We start from the raw sequence: 18,299 nt of genomic DNA, 5'->3' as shown, positions 1-18,299 counted from the left end.
CCCGGCCATGCGGCAGCCGGGATATCATACCGATTCCGTGTGGACAGTTAGGGTTAGGCTGTCAAAGGGGATGGTTAGGGTTAGGGTTAGGCTGCAGTAGGGGTGGGTTAAGAGAATGGTTAGAATACTTACCTGCATGCGTCAGGATTTCGCTGCCGGGATCTGACATTATCAGTGCTGGGATCGTGTACCCAATCCCTCTTAACTGAGGCCCTCTTAACTTTTTCCTGGTGCAGATTGTAAAAGCTGCCTTCAGTATCTTATGTATGGTACACACTTGAATGACAGACCCACCGATTTTGGTAAGCTTACACACTTGCCAATCACCCGCATTATATGTCTGGCCAGAGGAACCCATAGTGCTGGATACACACTGGACGATATATCAATTGAACAGCTGGCAAACGATATATCGTTCAGGCCATCTGCATGTGTGTACACACAATATATCTGTGAACGATGCACGACAGATATGATATAACGTACAGATATATTGTACACTTCTTATAGTCTGTACCCACGACCAAAAGACCGCACGTTATGTTAGCCTTAAGAACCATCCCATACTACATCAAAACTGGGCACCAGTGGGTTCTTCTGGCCAGACATAACACAATTGGTTAATGTGTATACTTGCCAAATCGGTCGGTGGTCGGTAGTCCATCGTCCAAGTGTGTACCTCACATTACACGTATTGCACTGAAGTGATTGTGATAATCATGTTCTATAGTTCTGTTATATTGGAGTCTCCTTAGATAGCATTAAGCAATAACTTTCCATCAGCAAATTGAAGTGAAAAGTCTGACGTCTGTGCCTATTACTACAGGCCTGCACATGTCCTTTCGGCATAAACAGTACAGTGTGGTGACCTTATGTAATCCCATCCACAGAGCCTCTTCCTACGGTGACCTAAAGTTTATCACTAGATGCTTGTATATAATGCGACAAATGATAAATAAAGTCTGTTTATTGGATGAGTTATATTTTGTTATATGTGCACCTGATGAAAGCTGTAGATACTTAGGTGGCAGTGTCTAAGTATCTCTTTTAAGGCCAGAACTTTTTTCAGGCCAGAATAGTGGTGATCTTTGGAGCATTCACCTGGCTGCATTAGATAGTAAACTATACTCTAATCCACTAGTTGTTGTATTTTGTGCTGTCCACTTACTTCTAAGAAGAATGAGTCTCATCTTTACCTAGCAAGTGAGTGTAGTCATAAACTATAAAGACATTCAATTCAATGCATACCTATGCCAACCTTTACCTGACAAATACAGGGCCATCCCTAGAAACTACCCTCCGTCATTCAACAACAATACACTAAACTATTGCACGTAACAGCCTCTGCAAGGTATTATCAGGTGGATATCAGTGTGGGAGGCTGTTTATTTATTTGGTCACTGATTATTTATCACTGATACTGTATCACACATAAAGGGTTCTCTATCTGTTCCTGCAACCAAGGAAAAGTGTAATTCCATTCCACTCCAGCCCCTGGGGAATGGTGGACTCTCTGTGTAATGGGAAACCTTGTCATTGGGCTAAAGGGGAGTGTTCTAGTGAGGTGCTGATGTGTTGATGATTAGAAATTATATGAGATGTCAGCATAGCTGGAGGCTAAAGCAAAGGCACTATACTGTATATGTGTCACAAATAGCTCTCTATCATATCTGATCATTACATAGAAAAGTAATATAATGAGTTCCGTACTGCGGAAGAACTGCTATATACTGCAGGTCCCCAGAGCAAGACACTGTTAAACAGTATAATGCAGTTCCCTAGAGCAGAAACCCATATATACGTCTATACAGCAAAGGAGCTAAAAATAATTTACACAAATGTAAGGCATAACTCTATATAGTCCTGGAAGGCGAAACAAGTCTACTATAAAACATCTATGTCTCAATAAAAAAAATTCAAAAAAAAATCCAACACAGATTACATATATGAAACATATAGATTTATGTAAGATTTGTCTGTGCACTGATTTGCACACTTACTAATAAAGTATGGTTTGCAGTATAATGCACTTATGGGAGCAACTGTAACCTGCACATGTGGGGTGAATGTCACAGCACATTATAAGGCAAGCATGCTATAGGGGACATCCCTATAAAGATCCCACACAAACATAACAATCCAGCTCGCAAGTGAGTGACAGCACAGGTTACATCATTTATTGTAGCAAAATACAACCATCGTATCACAGAACAGAACCTGACAGGACCCTTCAAGTGGGAGCATAGAACCTACATGACAGCAGGCAGAACAGAACCCACATAGGACATATAGATCCTATCCCTTCATAGAACAGAACCTTCTCATCACTCAACATCTGAGAACAGACCCTTTGCCTCCCAGGCAGTGCTATGCAGTTGCCAAAAGTGGAATATCACCCAGTGTTATCTGTTGTATTTAATTGAAAACTGGTAACGTGAAAGTTTAACGAGAATATATATATATATTTTTTAATTTTTTTTCTACTCAGTACATAATCCATGCATCATAATCAGTGGTGAAATCCTGCATCTCAGGATAGGCTGGGGGGATTTACAGATGCTCCCTCACTAGCACTGACTACAGAAATGACACACATAAGAGACCCTCTCACGATTTATCTACCTGAGGTTTCCCCGCAATTGTCACATCTAGAAGCAAATTCCAGTGTAGGGATTAGTCCTCATCCCTGCTCATCTGTAAATCCCCCAGAATATACTTACCTCCCCTCTAACATGTCTCCAGCTGGTACTCCTCTCACACATCATGGAGAACAGTATTGCCATGTCATAATTTAAATCCAGCCACTGTTACATTGAAAGAGAAGCAAAAATAAGTCTGAAGTAGTAAGAAATAAGGCCCACCTGTCTGTCCTTTGCCAAGCGTTTTCTCCAGCCTATAGGGTCCAACGTACTGGGCATGTTGCTGTTGCTGGTATGGGTGAATAATTCCACCTGCCTCCTTGCCACTGGACATGGTTCCTGAATTTGTCCCCTTGTTTTTTTAAAGGCCTGTCCTCTTCTCCCAGGCTTAGAACAAAAGAACAGGGGGAGAGAGATACAGTGCAGGAGAGGTATTCTCTCCTTTCCCCTGTCTCCGTTCTTCTAGGATTTCCCCTCTATTTATTTTTCCTTGTATTTTTTTACTATGTTTTTTTTTTTTTTGTTATTGGGGGGGTAGAAGGGGGAAATTGATCTGTGCTCCTCTTTGCTGATGCATCCAAGGGGGAGGGGGGAATGGGGAGAGAGAGGAAGGGGGAGGGTGGAGGGGAAGCTATACTCCTGGTACCAGCATCATCAGGAGGAACGCAGTCCTGGGTACTGCTGGATGCAGATCAGATCTTGATGCTACTGCTGCTGTGGTTGCTGATGTATTCCAGCCCCCTCCTTACAGGCTTTTCTTCAGTAATCTCTCTCTCTCTCTCTCTCTCTCTCTGCTACCTCCTCTGCAATGTGCAGGTCTCTCTCTCTCCCTCTCCCTCTCTCTCTCTCCCTCTCTCTCTCTCCTTACATCAGCATCCGGGGATTCAGTGACAGCTACAATTAGTTTAACCCTTCCTTGCACTGCCTCTCCCGTGATACACACCCCACCTCCACCCACATGCACACCCTTACTCCCTGCAGCCTGCTGGGGTGGCACCAGCTGTAGTCATGCACACACACACACACACATCTATACACATACTGTACAGTGGAAAAGGGATGGCAGTTTTGGAGGAGGGGCGAAGACCTCTCAAATTAGTTTAGGTTATTAGCCATTCACAATGTGAAACCAGCTGGGAATTGTGGCTCACTAAACGCATGTGATAGAACGGAATGGCTACCCAATGGGCAGGAAAAATAAATCTATAGGAGATACAGCAGAGTATTTATTTATCCGGCAAAGACCTTTGGGTGCATGGGTAGGAACGGTCCGCATTCCCCATCCAATCTACTACATCAAATATGATTTATTTGGCACGGTGACTGATGACATTAACAACTCTGGTTTGCCCTGGGTAACACGCATTAACATGCTATTGCTGGAAAGGAGGTAATCTAATATTGTATCATTGCATTGCAACACAGTGATTGAATAAATAAGCTAACAAGAGCAGCTAATACCTTTGCTAAACACTCACAGGGGCCCCTGCTAATTTAAAAAGACCATTAAACAAAAAATACAAGAAGCCTCATATAAAAGAGCTCCATGTGACCGTTCCCACATCTTGATGTTTGAAATTGTATTTGTTCTGGAGCACACGTTATTGTTCTCCGTTATCAACTACTTTTTTACATTTGTAGCTACATAACTCTGATTTCTTCAATAGGAGGGCACCATACACATTTAAATGGTATTAGTAGATATTTTATATGAATTAACTCGAGGCGCTAACGTTGTGGGCTCTGTATGTGTTTGAGCACCCCAAATATTTGCTCTGTCAATTATTTGTATGTATAGTCATTTTCAGTCATATAGGGAGGATATCGGGTAACAAGAGTACCCCCAATAATTTTTATAAATTGGCCCTTATGAATTATTTTAGCTTTGTAGTTTCAACATAGGGGTCTATTTAGTAAAGTAATATTTGCGGACACTTCTCTAAAAATAGTCATTTTCTGGGGATTGTCGCATTATTTATTATCGTGGCCATTTACCATGAGAGAACGCCGCAGATCTCAAAAAGTGTAATCTATCTATCGCTTTACTTTTCACTTTTTGCCGGGACAGACTCTTATTGGAGCAACTGTTCTGGCCAGAGAATATTGATAAATAGGCGCTCAAAGTAATTGTTTATCACCGGGACAAGTTACTGCTTCGCAGGCCAGTCTCATAGGATCTCCGAATGCATAACCCTGCTAGCCAGCTCCCACATGCACAGTGGAACTGAAAGCTCAGATTTGGGTCTACAAGTTTCACTAATAAAAAAAATAAAAAATATTTGTTCAAAAATATATAAAAATTTGGAAAACAATGTGATATATATATATAGTATTCAAAGAATGAAGTATTTGGATCTGATATTGCCGTCCTGTGATAGTGAAAAAAGAACAAGTACATATAAAATAGCAAAGCATGGGGAATCTTATCTGTGGCTAAATGATAAATATTCCCCGAAATGTGCTTACCTAACTGTAACCATCTATATCAGTCTATATCCATGGTCATTCACGTGAGATATCAATCACTTATATTGTGTCTTCTCCTGTTCACTTGTGTGAAGTGATCACATTTTTTTTATATATTACAAAAATCTTTGGGAAGTAAACAGAACTAAATAGAATAAAAGGCAGTGTTGGTTAATGATGTGTGTAGATGGTTATCTAGTTATACTGCAAAAGATTTGTGCCTGCTGGATGTGGAACCACCTTGTGTATCTAAACAGTGCACGCTGCTATTAGCCAATCATTTTGTGCATTTGAAACACTGTATTAAATAGCAGCACAGATACACAGTGGTCAACATTGCGGCCTCAAGGCACTGGGTGATGAGGTCATATTCCTGAACAGAGTCTTAACTATGTGCAGGGGTGCTGAGATGTGTGTGTTGGGGTGGAGTGGGGGGGGGAGCGGGTACTAATTACCCAGGTCCAGGTCTGTGGTAGTGGCCTGGCAGGGGCCTAGGCCAGCTGCTGAGGGGGATAATTCCCCCTTTTAAGCACATAGCACCATTTCCCAATGCCACACATAGGGCTCTATTTACTACAATCCGCATTGGTAATGCAGATTGTAGTGTGATATTACCGAGTGAATTCGCATTGCGAATTCAGGCAATATCACAGGGATTTACTACAAATCCCTTGCAGGGACAGAGCTTGCGATAAAGCTCTGTCCCTGCTAATCCCCTTTGGAGCCTTATCACGGTATTTTTGCCAAAAATACCGTGATTAAGTGCCCGCGCATGCGCCGACCGGTCACCGCTGCTACCCCCCCTCTGGCGCTAAGCCCCGCCCCCCGCGATCACCTGATGACCGGGCAGCAGTGCACTGTGGGAGACCAGCTGACCGGAGGGGAGTCATCACCGGAGGCCCGATTACCGGTCCCTGGAGTCAGGTAATTAAGTTTTTTTTTTTACTATTTTTTTTTTTTTTATACAGTAATCAGCTTGCGGTCTGTTTAGACCACACAGCTGATTACTGGGACCGGCTCCCGGCTCTGCTCTCCCCGTTAGAGCAGGGCAGGAGGCCGGTAACCGGGGGAGACCCTGGATAACGCCACCTCCAGGTGGCGTTATTATCACAGGGCTTTCCCCGATATTTTTTTCACATTTATTTTTAGTAACTATGGTCAGATCACATTTCTCATTACAGTTATGGGAAATGTGATCTGCTTTACTAAAAATAAGTGATACTTAGGGCTTGGAGTAGAATTTTACGAATTCTACTCCAATTGCCCTGCAATAACTATAGGTGATACTAAAATAATGTGAAAAGGGTGTGAAAACACCCTTTTTCACATTATTTTAGTAAAAATAATGTTGATAAATAGAGCCCATAGTATTTTCCATAGTTTTTCTCCTGATTTCGGCCACGCCCCCTTCAGTACCAGGGCCCTGTGGCTGTCTCAACGGCCCTCTGTGTTGAGTTTATATGTTCTCTTCATGTTTTCATGGGTAACCTCTCACAGTCCAAAAACATGCTGGTTGGTTAATAGGCTGCTGAGTAAAATTGACCCGTGTGTGTGTGTGTGTGATTGTAATATGTGTGTGTTTGTCATGTTCTCCCCACAAAATTTTTCCAGCCGGTTGGCATCAAGCAGTAGCCGGGTGGGGGCTTTCGCAATAATAAAATGTTTTAAACCTTGACCTTATAATGATCTGAAATAACCTTTTATATATAAATTCTCCTTCTTATTAGAGGCCCAGTCATCTGATTATGAACAAACTGTAAAGTCTGTAGGATCTGGTCCTTTTTATACAGCTCCCAGATACTGTCCCCACTTGCAGGCTCCCAAAGTGCCGGGTGGTAGGCTGTTTCTTGCCGGGTGGTGCACCCGCAAAAAACAGCCTGGGAAGAACACTGTATTTATGGTAAATTGGGAGGGTAAAGGAGCTTGAGGTGCCCACAGGGGGACGATTCTTGTCTTGGGACCAGATCTGGGAGTGCAAGGGGTGGCGAGAGATATGGATATAAATTTGCCGCTAAGCTGTGTTGTGTATGAGGTAGTACAGAGAAAAGTCTGATATATAGGTTAGATACTAAGGGCTCTATTTAGTAAACAAAAACAATAATCTCTTCTCTGCCATATTTGCTGGATAAAGCCTTTCATTTTGTTTGTCACTATATAGAAAAAGAAAAGTGCAGAGAAATCACTGATTTCTCCTTCTATTCTTTTCTTTAATAACAGTGCTGCAACCCCTATAGGTTTTAATGGGGGCTCCGCACAAACTGTATTTAATAAAATGAGAGAAGTGAAGCTTCCCTTTAAAGCTGGGTACACACTGACACATGTAGCACAGCTGCGGGGAGGGGGATGGATGCACCCCCAACCGCCCCCCTGGCCAGCGGGACGCACTGCTGTCTGGAAGATGATGGTCATTCAGTGTATATGAATGACCATCACCTACAGATATATCTACAGATCACTCGATCTATATCTGCTAGGTGTGTACCCACCGTAACACATAGCACCATCTCAGGATAACGTTATCTGTGCCCTCAGGGTAGATAAGCAGGAAGGGAATGTTCTCTTCCTGGTCTCTTCCATACTATGTAGCGTCCCCACCATGCGCACAAGGTACATACCTTTCGTCTCTGCAAAAGACAGCAATGGGTTTCTTTAGCTCCTCGCCAGGACAGACTTTTACTGCTAGGTCTGTCCTGCTATCTAAAAAAAATGAAATCTGGAGATATAAGGAAAGCGATAAACAGCAAAGTTTTAATGCCACTTCTCGTTTTCCATTTTTAAATAGAGCCCTAAAAATGTAATCATTCATGGTTGCAAATTTAGAACATTTTCAGGGGGTGCAATTTTAAAGTACAAGGCATTGATTTTTCAAAGGCATATTTTCGCAAGCTCCAGTAATATTAATAATTCTATAAAAAAAAATCCTATATAGGAATATTAATATAAATGGTCCAGTATTACCATTGCAGATATTTCATTTAATTTTTAAAAGAACAGCTAAAAAAAGGCAGTTAATTTATTATTTTACTGCAGTGACTAGGGATGTGGGATGAACACTTATAGAAATATGGCAATAATCAGTAAACAATTTAAAAAATGAATATTTTATTAATCTAAACTATTCTAGCAGTCAATGAAAGGCAGACAATACAGTTCGCACCCTTTCACACAGACAAAAAACAACTTTTTCTTGTTATTGCTCCACTATAGCGACACCCATGACACAGGCCACACCCCATGTGGGGCACACCCATGCCAGTTATGGCCCCACATCACTAGTTACACCACCGCAGCGACTGTTGCACTCCCTGCAGCGGCACACAATAGGCCCTTCATAAATTTCAGCTCCAGGCCCATGAGAACATTAATCTGGCACTGGAGATAATTATATGCTGGTTGTCACCATCATTGTGTATGGTTACACCAGCACTCCAGCCACCACAAGAGATACATCACCAGGCAGTGTATATGCCTTCAGGTCTGCTTCAGTCATAATTATGAGACCAAGACCCCTTTCCTTCCCTTCCTCATGCCACTGCTCCATGGCCTAAGAAATCCTAAGTCTAGGAGGCACCAAAGTTTGAATATGGAGGTCTATGCACTTTTTATTGTATGTAGATGCAGTATGAAAATGCATATCTGACTCAGAACAATAGATGTACGTCCAACACTACATGAGCCTCCCTCTGTATATGTCTCTACTGATGCATAGTATGGTCCTGAATGTATCACAGACACACACAGCGCACAGATAATACACATAATTACTGCTGTGTGTAGTGATTACATTTCTGCTCATCCCAATTTGGTGCTTTTATTTACTGACATGTAGTCATCACATTGTATTTACTATAAACCCCCAATGCCCTTCCTGAGATACATAGCAGTGCCCTCCTGCCAGGGCACTTAGTGATGTCATAGTGGCAGCTGATGATGTCACTATTGGAGGTGTGATGGGTATAACAAGGCAGCTGGATGCTTCCTGTGTCATATCTGATATTGCTGGACTAGTGACAGTACAGATATTTTTTCTTCTCATTTCTGAGTTGATAAAATGATTTTACGATGAGGAAGACAGGAAATAACCATCCTAAGGACCATCAAGTGACTGTAAGTATCTCTTATAGAGCCACCATGGACTCACTGTATTATTGATGGCTAATGATAATAGGTCACTGTTATATGATTTCATATAAGTTCAGGGTAGAGTTAGAAACATTAGTTTTAAATACTCCCATTTCTCTGTATTTATACTATTTACTATGGAGTATTTGTGTTTTGCTTAGAAGCTTTCCAGACTTTCTAATAATTATGTTAAGGTTCTGAAAATATTTAAAATAAAAGCAAAACTATTGTGAAATGCTGTTATACAAGGGGAGGTGCATCTATATCACTGTTTGGTTAGCTTTATATTAGTGGGTTTTGTTTTTGCCTCTATAGTGGGGCTTCAATTAGAAGTTAAATTTGAGTGTTAAAGAAAAATGGTCAATTCAATATACAGGCGATAAGGGACATTAAAGGGCGATAAGCCCGTTAAGTTAATACACATTAACGTTTTATCGCCTGTAATTGGATCCCCCTATGACTTTATTCCTGCAGCCAGTTATCCTTCCTGCTGATTTCCGATGCTGCCATATTCCTGAGATACTAACTGACCTCGCTGATTGGGGTTTCACAACTGGCTCCAACTGTATAATAGGGCCTCATTTACTGCTGAGTTTTATCACCAAAATGAGTGATAGATGTCACTATGTATGATAATGGTGCTCCAGCCAATCAGCTCCCAACTGTCAACTGTTAAAACTGAAATTTACACAGTGAAATTTATCACTCATTTTGGTGATAAAACTTGTTAGTAAATGGGGGCCATAGTCCTTTATTTATTACACATAACCAAGTCAGACCAAGACAATTGTCCTTTCTCTCGGCACAGAATAGGCTAGATTGGTAGATTACCTTGGCATTAAAAATCCTTCATTGTTCTTATGTTTGATTATTTTACAGGTCGCTCTACGCATCCGTCCATTTAATAGGACAGAGGCTAAGAGCAGCGCCCGATGCATTATACACCAGCTCGGGCAGCAGGTAAGAAAATGCTAATAACATTATTTTAGTTTCAAAAATGTAATTAGTTTAATATTTAACACATTTAATTTTAATATAGTTTTCTTACCAATACACTATTATTAGTTTTATTTGTGGATTAAAGGTCATTATTTTACGTTACAGCACATTTACTTTGATTTTTCATATTGTATATAATATATATTTGTGTTTATGAATAAATAAATATGAATAAAAACTAAATATTTGCTTTGTGTATCAGAGGTGGATCGCTATCCAAGGTCCCCATATACCCATAAGCAAATTAGAGCAATGACCTGCTGCTCAGATAGTGCCAGGTTTTGTCTCTCTGTGCACAAGAAATAGGGAAATTATGGACCATTGCTGGACTATGCAAATACTGGGCCTGTTGCAAAACACCATTGCTGGGCTCCTAAGCTGCTCCTCCCTCTTACTAACCATCTGATTATATTTGTCAGACAGGGGTGTGACCCCACAGACCAGTAGGAATTGATGAGCTCTCTGCTTGTGGCTTCCTATTGGTCTGCATGATCACACACCCCTAGGCAGCACGTGCAGCACCACACCAGCTATTGCTATATCCTATGAAGATAGTGATAGATGCATCTATGTTTATACTGTAGAGAGGCTGGACAATAACTTCCATCTGCCCGATCCAGGGCTCTCGGTTAAGTAGGGAAAAAATATGTCATGCACATATTTTATGGACAGTAAAATATGGCATTTCCCTCCAATAATGAGGGTATGCTGAGACTTGTAGTTCGACAATAGGTAGCAAAAAACTTGAGGCACAATCTAATAAGTTATTATAATATATTTCACGTACAATTAGACGGACCCTCAGGTTTATGAGGTAGACCATCCTGTGTCTTAAGGGCCTAAGTACCAGTGACCAGGGGTGTATCTAAGGGTCAGAGCGCCCCTGGCAAAATAATTGACTGGCGCCCCCCCTCCTCCCTCACAGCCCTGTCCCCTCACACAGCTTTTACTATTTTAATAGTAAAAAAACCACACTTACTTCCACATGGAAAAAAAACCAGCCTACCACCCTTCTAAGACACCACTCCCCAGCCAGCCCTAGCAGGTCACCTTCTGTGACCCCACTCCCCAGCCAGCCCCCCTTCTAAGTCCCCACTCCCCAGCCAGCCCCTATTCCAGTCCCCACTCCCCAGCCAGCCCCCATTATAAAGTCCCCACTCTCCAGCCAGCCCCGGCAGGTCCCATGCCGTGCCCCCAATCCCCACTTACCTTGTTGTTGCAGTGGTCTCGCGGGCCGCGGCTCCTCTGTCCTCTCTTTAGCACTGGTCACGCGCGCCGGGTCTTCTCTCCACACACAAAAAACCCCTCATCTTACGGCGCCGGCAGGTGCATAGCTACGCACTACAGGAAGCTGCATGGATGAGGCTGCTGCTGCTGCTGCTGCCAGCCCTCCTCAGGCTTGTGCAGCTTCCCGAAGTGCACGCCTACCGGCGCCGGGAGATGAAGGGGGGTTTTTTTTAAGAGAAGACACAGCGCGTATCTACTACCTGGCCAAGGATGGCACCGCTGGGTGGCGCCCCTCTCGGCCGGCGCCCCTGGCGATTGCCATCCTGGCCAATGTGTAGATACGCCCCTGCCAGTGACTAGTAGAGCTTTTATAGATATCAGCAAAATGTTTCTGGAAACTGTGCTGAAATGCTGACAAATATCACTTTATACTCCCGGATCCCGGTCCTATGTGTAACTTCGCCGTCATCCATTAATACAAACTGGACTTAAGATGTTCTGCTCTAGCTGCAGAGATACTTGTAGAGGATGGTAGCACAGATGGTGTAATGGTAGCATTACTGCCTCACAGCACTGAGGTCGTTGGTTCGATATCCACTACGGCCCTAACTGTGTGGAGTTTGTATATTCTCCCTGTGCTTGCGTGGGTTTCCTCCGGGTACTCCGGTTTCCTCCCACACTCCAAAAATATACTGGTAGGTTAATTGGCTCCTAACAAAATTACCCCTAGTGTGTATGTGTGTGTGCATGTGATAGGGAATATAGATTGTAAGCTCCACTGGGGCAGGGACTGATGTGAATGGCCAAATATTCTCTGTAAAAAGCGCTGCGGAATATGTGTGCGCTATATAAATAACTGGTAATAAATAAATAATGGTGACATCTACTGAACATGTGTCTTCGCTTTCCTTACAGACAGTACTACTGCAGGACCCTGGCGAGGATCCTGATGATGTCCTGCGTTGCTGCAGGACCAGAGAGAGGACGTTTACCTTTAATCAGGTGTTTGATCAAGCAGCTACCCAGGTGATTGTAATCCTGAGATCAGTGGCATCACAAGAGGGTGCGGGGGTGAGGTCCGCACCTGGGTGTCACCCGCTGAGGGGTGACACCAAGGTGCAGACTCCCTCTCACCCAGGGGCTGGGTGTTGCACTGTAGCATTAAGTGCAGCACTCGGCTCCTGATACTGAGGGAGCCGACCAGCACTGAACACAGGTACCTCCTGCACCCTCGCACCCCCCCCCAAGTAATAGGCATGAGGGATTGGGCCGCAAGGCCACGACCCCTGCTCGCAAGGCCACGACCCCTGCTCGCAAGGCCATGACCCCTGCTCACAAGGCCATGACCCCTGCTCGCAAGGCCATGCCACTGTCTGTGTGCAGGGCTGTAGCTAGGGTAGTGCGGCCAGTGCCATCGCACAGGGCACCACAGGTCAGGGGGCGCTGTTTGGGCCTGTCAAATTTCTGTTTATTATCATTCTCACTTGTAGCTTCCTCTTATTTCATCCTCAGTATCTCCTGGCCTCTCCTATCTCTTCCCTGGCCCTTCCCCATGAAGCCATGGACCTTTTTTGGGTGCATTATGTCCCTTTGAAAAATGAGGGGGGCGCCAATGCTCTTTCTGGCACAGGGCACCAAAAAGTCTAGTTACGGCTCTGCCTGTGTGGCTACGCCCCCTTTTCAGCAACAGATGCCACTGCCTGAGATATGTACAATGAATAATAAAAGTTAATTGTATATAATAGAGTACTCAGGGACATCTTATGAGAGGAGGGTTCCTGTGTGCAGTATCTGAAAGGGTCCCCCCCAAATCATTGTATGTGAGATGTAGTCTCTGGTACTGTGCCAGAGCCTATTGTGCACTGCATATATCTCCAGGAAAATGGTGCCACAAGGTAGATTTATTTTGAGGCGGCTGCATGGTAAGTACATTTAATGGGTGTATGGAGTGCGGTTTGGGCCCCCTGGACTCAGGTGCCCATGTGCACCACACACCCCACACCCATTATACATGTGGTAGCGCTGCTCATGCTGCATCTTGTAAGGGAGTAAAATAGCGCATGAGAACAATTTATCATCACATGGGAATGTAGCATCAGTATTAATGCCTGTACAGCTGTCATTTCTCCTTATTCAGTCTAGAGCATTTTGTAAAAAATGTTTGCATGATTGCTTATGTAGCATCAATAAACGTGTCTCATTTCAGGAGCATGTTTATCAGTCCACAATGAAGAACCTAGTGGATGGTATCATATCGGGGTACAATGCTGCTGTATTTGCCTATGGCCCAACAGGTAAACTTAATGTTATTAAATCATAAGTGTAATTGTTTATATTGTATTTGTAAAAGTAGTGAGCTGGTGAAATGAGTGGTGGTAAAAACATGTGGACCATCTGTATTGTTAGTAATTGTGAGCTAGTAGTTTCCTTACGGGCTGTGCAATTATCCATGTGGTTCCAGAAAGTGAGGCGGTAGGTGCACGGCAGCTTGTGAATACCATTGCTTCTAACTCTCACTGACCAGGGAATAGGTGCACCCATCACCAAACATGTTAGGCAGTATTTTATGGACAGAACAAATATACAATAGTGCACAGTCTATCCATTTACTAACAAGCAGTGACATCCCCGAGAGAGTGAACTGATGAGCAGCATCCTGATTAATATTGGTTTAGTCACATGATGTCTGTCACTGTTCATTACTGACATGACACATTGTATAATTGCATATCTGCCATTCTTTCTTGTAACATCATTGAGCATATGCTTAAAACCTTTATATTTATTACAGGCACCGGGAAGACATTTACCATGATGGGCAATGGTCATGAACCTGGAGTGATATTCCGCACTCTGAAAGATCTATATAAGACCATTGAGGTGCAGAGAGGGACAAATAAATTCTCTGTTTCATTGTCCTATGCTGAGGTAAATATGTGAGGAATATGTGCTTGGTTTATATTCTACGTATCTTATTTGGAGTTGGATGGAACTCTGGGGGTCTCTGCATAAGATATGTATTTACGTACTGCACATGCACAGGCAGCAGCAAACATGCGTAGGCCAAGTATATTGCAGCACATTTAGACATGATGCATAGGTAGATTTGGTGATGTGCGTCTATTGCCGGTGCTGTAGGGCCGGATGCAACTACACAGAATGATGATGTAAATGACCTCTCTATATTTGCAATCAGGGGCATAACTAGCATTCATCAGACGCCCTAGCAAAATACAGCATCTGGAGAACTACAAGTAACCCAAGTCCTTTCCAGAGAGTAAATGTGGATTACACACTTTTCGTGCTTGTATTGCAGAGAGCGATTATTCCTTCATTACTTTTTCAGGTCTACAATGAAACTGTTCAGGATCTGCTAAGACCGTCCTCTGGATGTTTGACCCTCAGAGAGGATCCCTATGGTAACACGAGGATAGAAGGGATCGCTGAGTTCTTCCCCAGCAGCCCTGAAGAGGTGACTTTCATTAGTCTGTGCTACCCTTATGCAGCGTCCATGCTCCACCACTAGTCATCCCTGTCTATATTATTATTATCACCTTTTATTTATAAGGCACCCTAAGGGTTCTGCAGCACTGAACAAGGGGGGTACAAATAACGATGTTATATAAGTAAGTACAGACTAATACAAACAGGTTTTCTGTCTGCAAAGAACCTATTAATGTGTGAATTTATAAGATTACCCATGATTATGTGATCGCTGGTGTAGTGACCCCATTGTAGCTATAACACCACATGGGTGTAACTTTATGAGTTGGTTTGTGTGACCACAAGAGTGTTGATACATCTATATAACTTTCATTTTTAGGCCATCGCATTACTGATGAAAGGGAACAAGCGCCGCTCTAAGGCAGCCACAGCTGCCAATAAGAACTCATCCCGCTCCCATGCTGTGTTACAAGTCACCGTAAAGCAGACGAGCAGTGATGGAGTGTGCACCGGCAAGCTTTACATGGTAGACCTGGCAGGATCAGAACGAGCATCCCAGGTATCACTTGTGATTTACATATCATTATAATTTCTTTGTATTTCCCTTTGCAATGCCAAAGAGGTAGGGGTGTTTTAAGAGAGGCGTGGGCCCATGTACAGCCTCCCTTTGGGCCCCCTCCTCTCTACTGCGCATGCGTGAGTCTCTGGGAAAATGGTGCCCGTGCCTTATTCCCAGGGACATCTTTTCTGCACATTGACGAGTCACCTGGTAAATGGTCACCGCCATTTTCCCTGTGATTTTTGCAATACTCTAAAGACTGCAGAAAGATAAGCATTAACTGAATATTGGTGCAGGGTGTGCAGTGTGGGCCTCCTTGGACTCAGGGGCCTGTGTGCACCGCACACCTTGCACCCATTATAAATATGGCCCTGCAAATAGGTGAATATCATTAGTTTGCTGTCCTATTGCAGTGTTCATGCTTTACCACTTCTCATCCCTGTCTACTCTACAGAGAGAATATTTGTCATTCAGTCCCTGGCCCATTGCGGCTTATAGTCAAAATTCTCTAGCACACATATACACACTCCCATACAGGGGTCCATTTTTTGGCCAGCTGCCAGTTCACCTGCTAATATGATTTTGGAGGAAATCAGAGCACCCAGAGAGAACCCACGGAATCACAGAGAGGAACATGCAATGTATTTTCAGGAATATAGAAGGTTACTAAAACTGGACTATGCTAAATGCTTTGATTTTGGACCAGTGAGCACAGATAGTCCACCCAGAGCACGTATGGGTGGACAGCTCCAGTAAGCTCAACAGGCTGCATATACTGTGCAGAGTGCCCATGTGGGTTCTGCAGCAGCAATCCTGACTGCAAAGTTCCAGGCACCCTGCCAGCCAGAATCAAAGGCCGTGGGGTGGTACTAGTGGCCCATAGCTACTTACGGCCCTGCTCACACAAAGTGAGGTGCACGGCGAGGCCAAAGCTGCTCTTGCATTATGCAACGTAAATTATATTCATTATGTGTATAATTATCAGAGAGATAAGTGGTCCTAGGTTAGTTCTTGTTCTGTATTCTGAGGTGGCATGAAAAGTACTATATGCTCTTTTCTTTGATTAAAGCTCTTGTGAACATTGTAGTTTGTGTTTGCATCTTTTTGAAATTAGCTCGTTAGTGGGTTATACCAGGGCCATTCGTGTTTATAACTCTATTTTCTTGTGTTTGTAATCTTTCCCTTCAGAGCAGTGATTCCCAATCTGTTACAGGCCATCACCCCCTTGATTACATACATTTATTTCAGTGCCCCCCACCCACTGAGACCTTACTCATAACAAATTATATAACATTTTGATTAAAGTTATTTTTTAATTAAGAAAATAAACCAATATCAAATCAATGTTGATAATGTAATTATATATTGTTTAGTAGCTTGGGGTAAATAATTTGCAGTAAGAAAAACATTTCGGCCAATATCACTAACAAAAAAAAGGTGAATGTGAGTCACTGTCTTTATGACACAATTGAAGTAAATTGTGTAAATAGTTTAATCATAATTTCTGTTTGTACTACATCCACACCGTGACTGAAGCCAGATGTGTTCTCATAATCTTTTCTGTTTCTATGTCAGACTAAGAACAGTGGGCAAACTTTCAAAGAAAGTGGCTATATAAACCGCTCCCTTCTGGCCCTAAGGAATTGCATCATGGCGCTACGCAGGAGACCAGGCAGCCATATCAATTATCGGGACAGCAAATTGACTTGGCTGCTAAAGGTATGTTATTACTATGAGATTATAGCGGCATTGACAGTGTGTTAAATATAGGTTATTGGTGCAGGATGTGCGGTGTGAGACCACTGACATGTGCACCACATACCCTGCACCCATTATGGATATGTCATGTAGTTAAAATGCTAACGCACGGGGCACCGACCGCGATTTTTCCGATGTCGGAATCCCGACCGGCGGCAAAATGGCGAACATCCGGATAGATGTAAGTAGCGCACTGTTCCGCACTGTCCCTGGAGATGGGGGGGGTTAAGTTTAGGCACCCCCCTGGCAGGCTAGGGTTAGGCTGCCGGGAGGGGGGTTAGGGTTAGGCACCCCCCTGGGATGCTTAGGTTTAGAGTGCAGGAAAGGGAGGTTAGGGTTAGGCACTAGGGGGGAGATTAGGGTTAGGCACCACTAAGGGAGGATTAGGGTTAGGGGGGGAGAGGGTTAGGGATAGCATACTTACCACCCATGTTGGTTTCTTGACTGTGTGGCGTTCCGGCATCGGGATTTGTACCGGCGGCTATTAAGCCACCAGTATTTTATACCCATCCCATAGATACACCCATGACTGAGAATAAGTAGAATTAGTCACTTAGATTTTTTTTGGGATACAAGCATTTAGGATTATGAATGGGAGTTTTCAAACAGGGCCATTAAGAGACTTTATGCCCTGGTACTAAAGGGGTGTATGGTCCCCTTTAAAAATGCTGAGGCCCTGGGTAAAAGGAAAGTGGCTATAGCATCCATGCCAGAACCTCAGTCATTAGGAATATTGCTCCTAACACATTGTTGTATTTGTTTTATCTCACACAATGGCTGCAATCAATCATGATATTAATTAGTGCAATCATTTGTTTCTCACAAACATAGTATAATACAATAGTAGATCTATAAACTGCTCATTACACTGTGTGAGGATTCCTCAGTGATCTCTCCTATAACCAGAGCTTTATCTATCACAGGGAGCACTGAGTGGCAGGAGCAGAATGGTGATGATCACACACATCAGCCCTGCGGATGCTGCCTATGAAGACTCTCGCAGCACACTCACCTACGGGAGCAAGGCCAAGCACATGAAAACACTGGTGAGCAGCCCCCAAGGGGTAACGGCATATTTATCTATG

General features: G+C 43.3%; 1 protein-coding gene across 3 annotated transcripts in view; it reads right to left on the bottom strand.

Moving 5' to 3' along the window:
* The window catches only part of LOC148501100 (serine/threonine-protein kinase BRSK2-like), a 338,299-nt gene extending 335,172 nt beyond the window's left edge, over positions 1–3,127 (bottom strand). For all 3 annotated transcript variants that reach the window (XM_088450950.1, XM_088450951.1, XM_088450952.1), the window contains exon 1: positions 2,862–3,127. In XM_088450950.1, the coding sequence (XP_088307076.1) occupies positions 2,862–2,973 (112 nt within the window). In that variant the 5' untranslated portion in view covers positions 2,974–3,127. The remainder of the gene's footprint in view (positions 1–2,861) is intronic.
* Between the last annotated feature and the right edge of the window lie 15,172 nt (positions 3,128–18,299).

This window comes from Taudactylus pleione, unplaced genomic scaffold (assembly GCF_031769625.1).
Source record: "Taudactylus pleione unplaced genomic scaffold, aTauple2 ptg000535l, whole genome shotgun sequence".
NCBI classification, from domain to species: Eukaryota; Metazoa; Chordata; class Amphibia; order Anura; family Myobatrachidae; genus Taudactylus; species Taudactylus pleione.
This window is presented reverse-complemented; position numbering and strand designations above follow the sequence as displayed.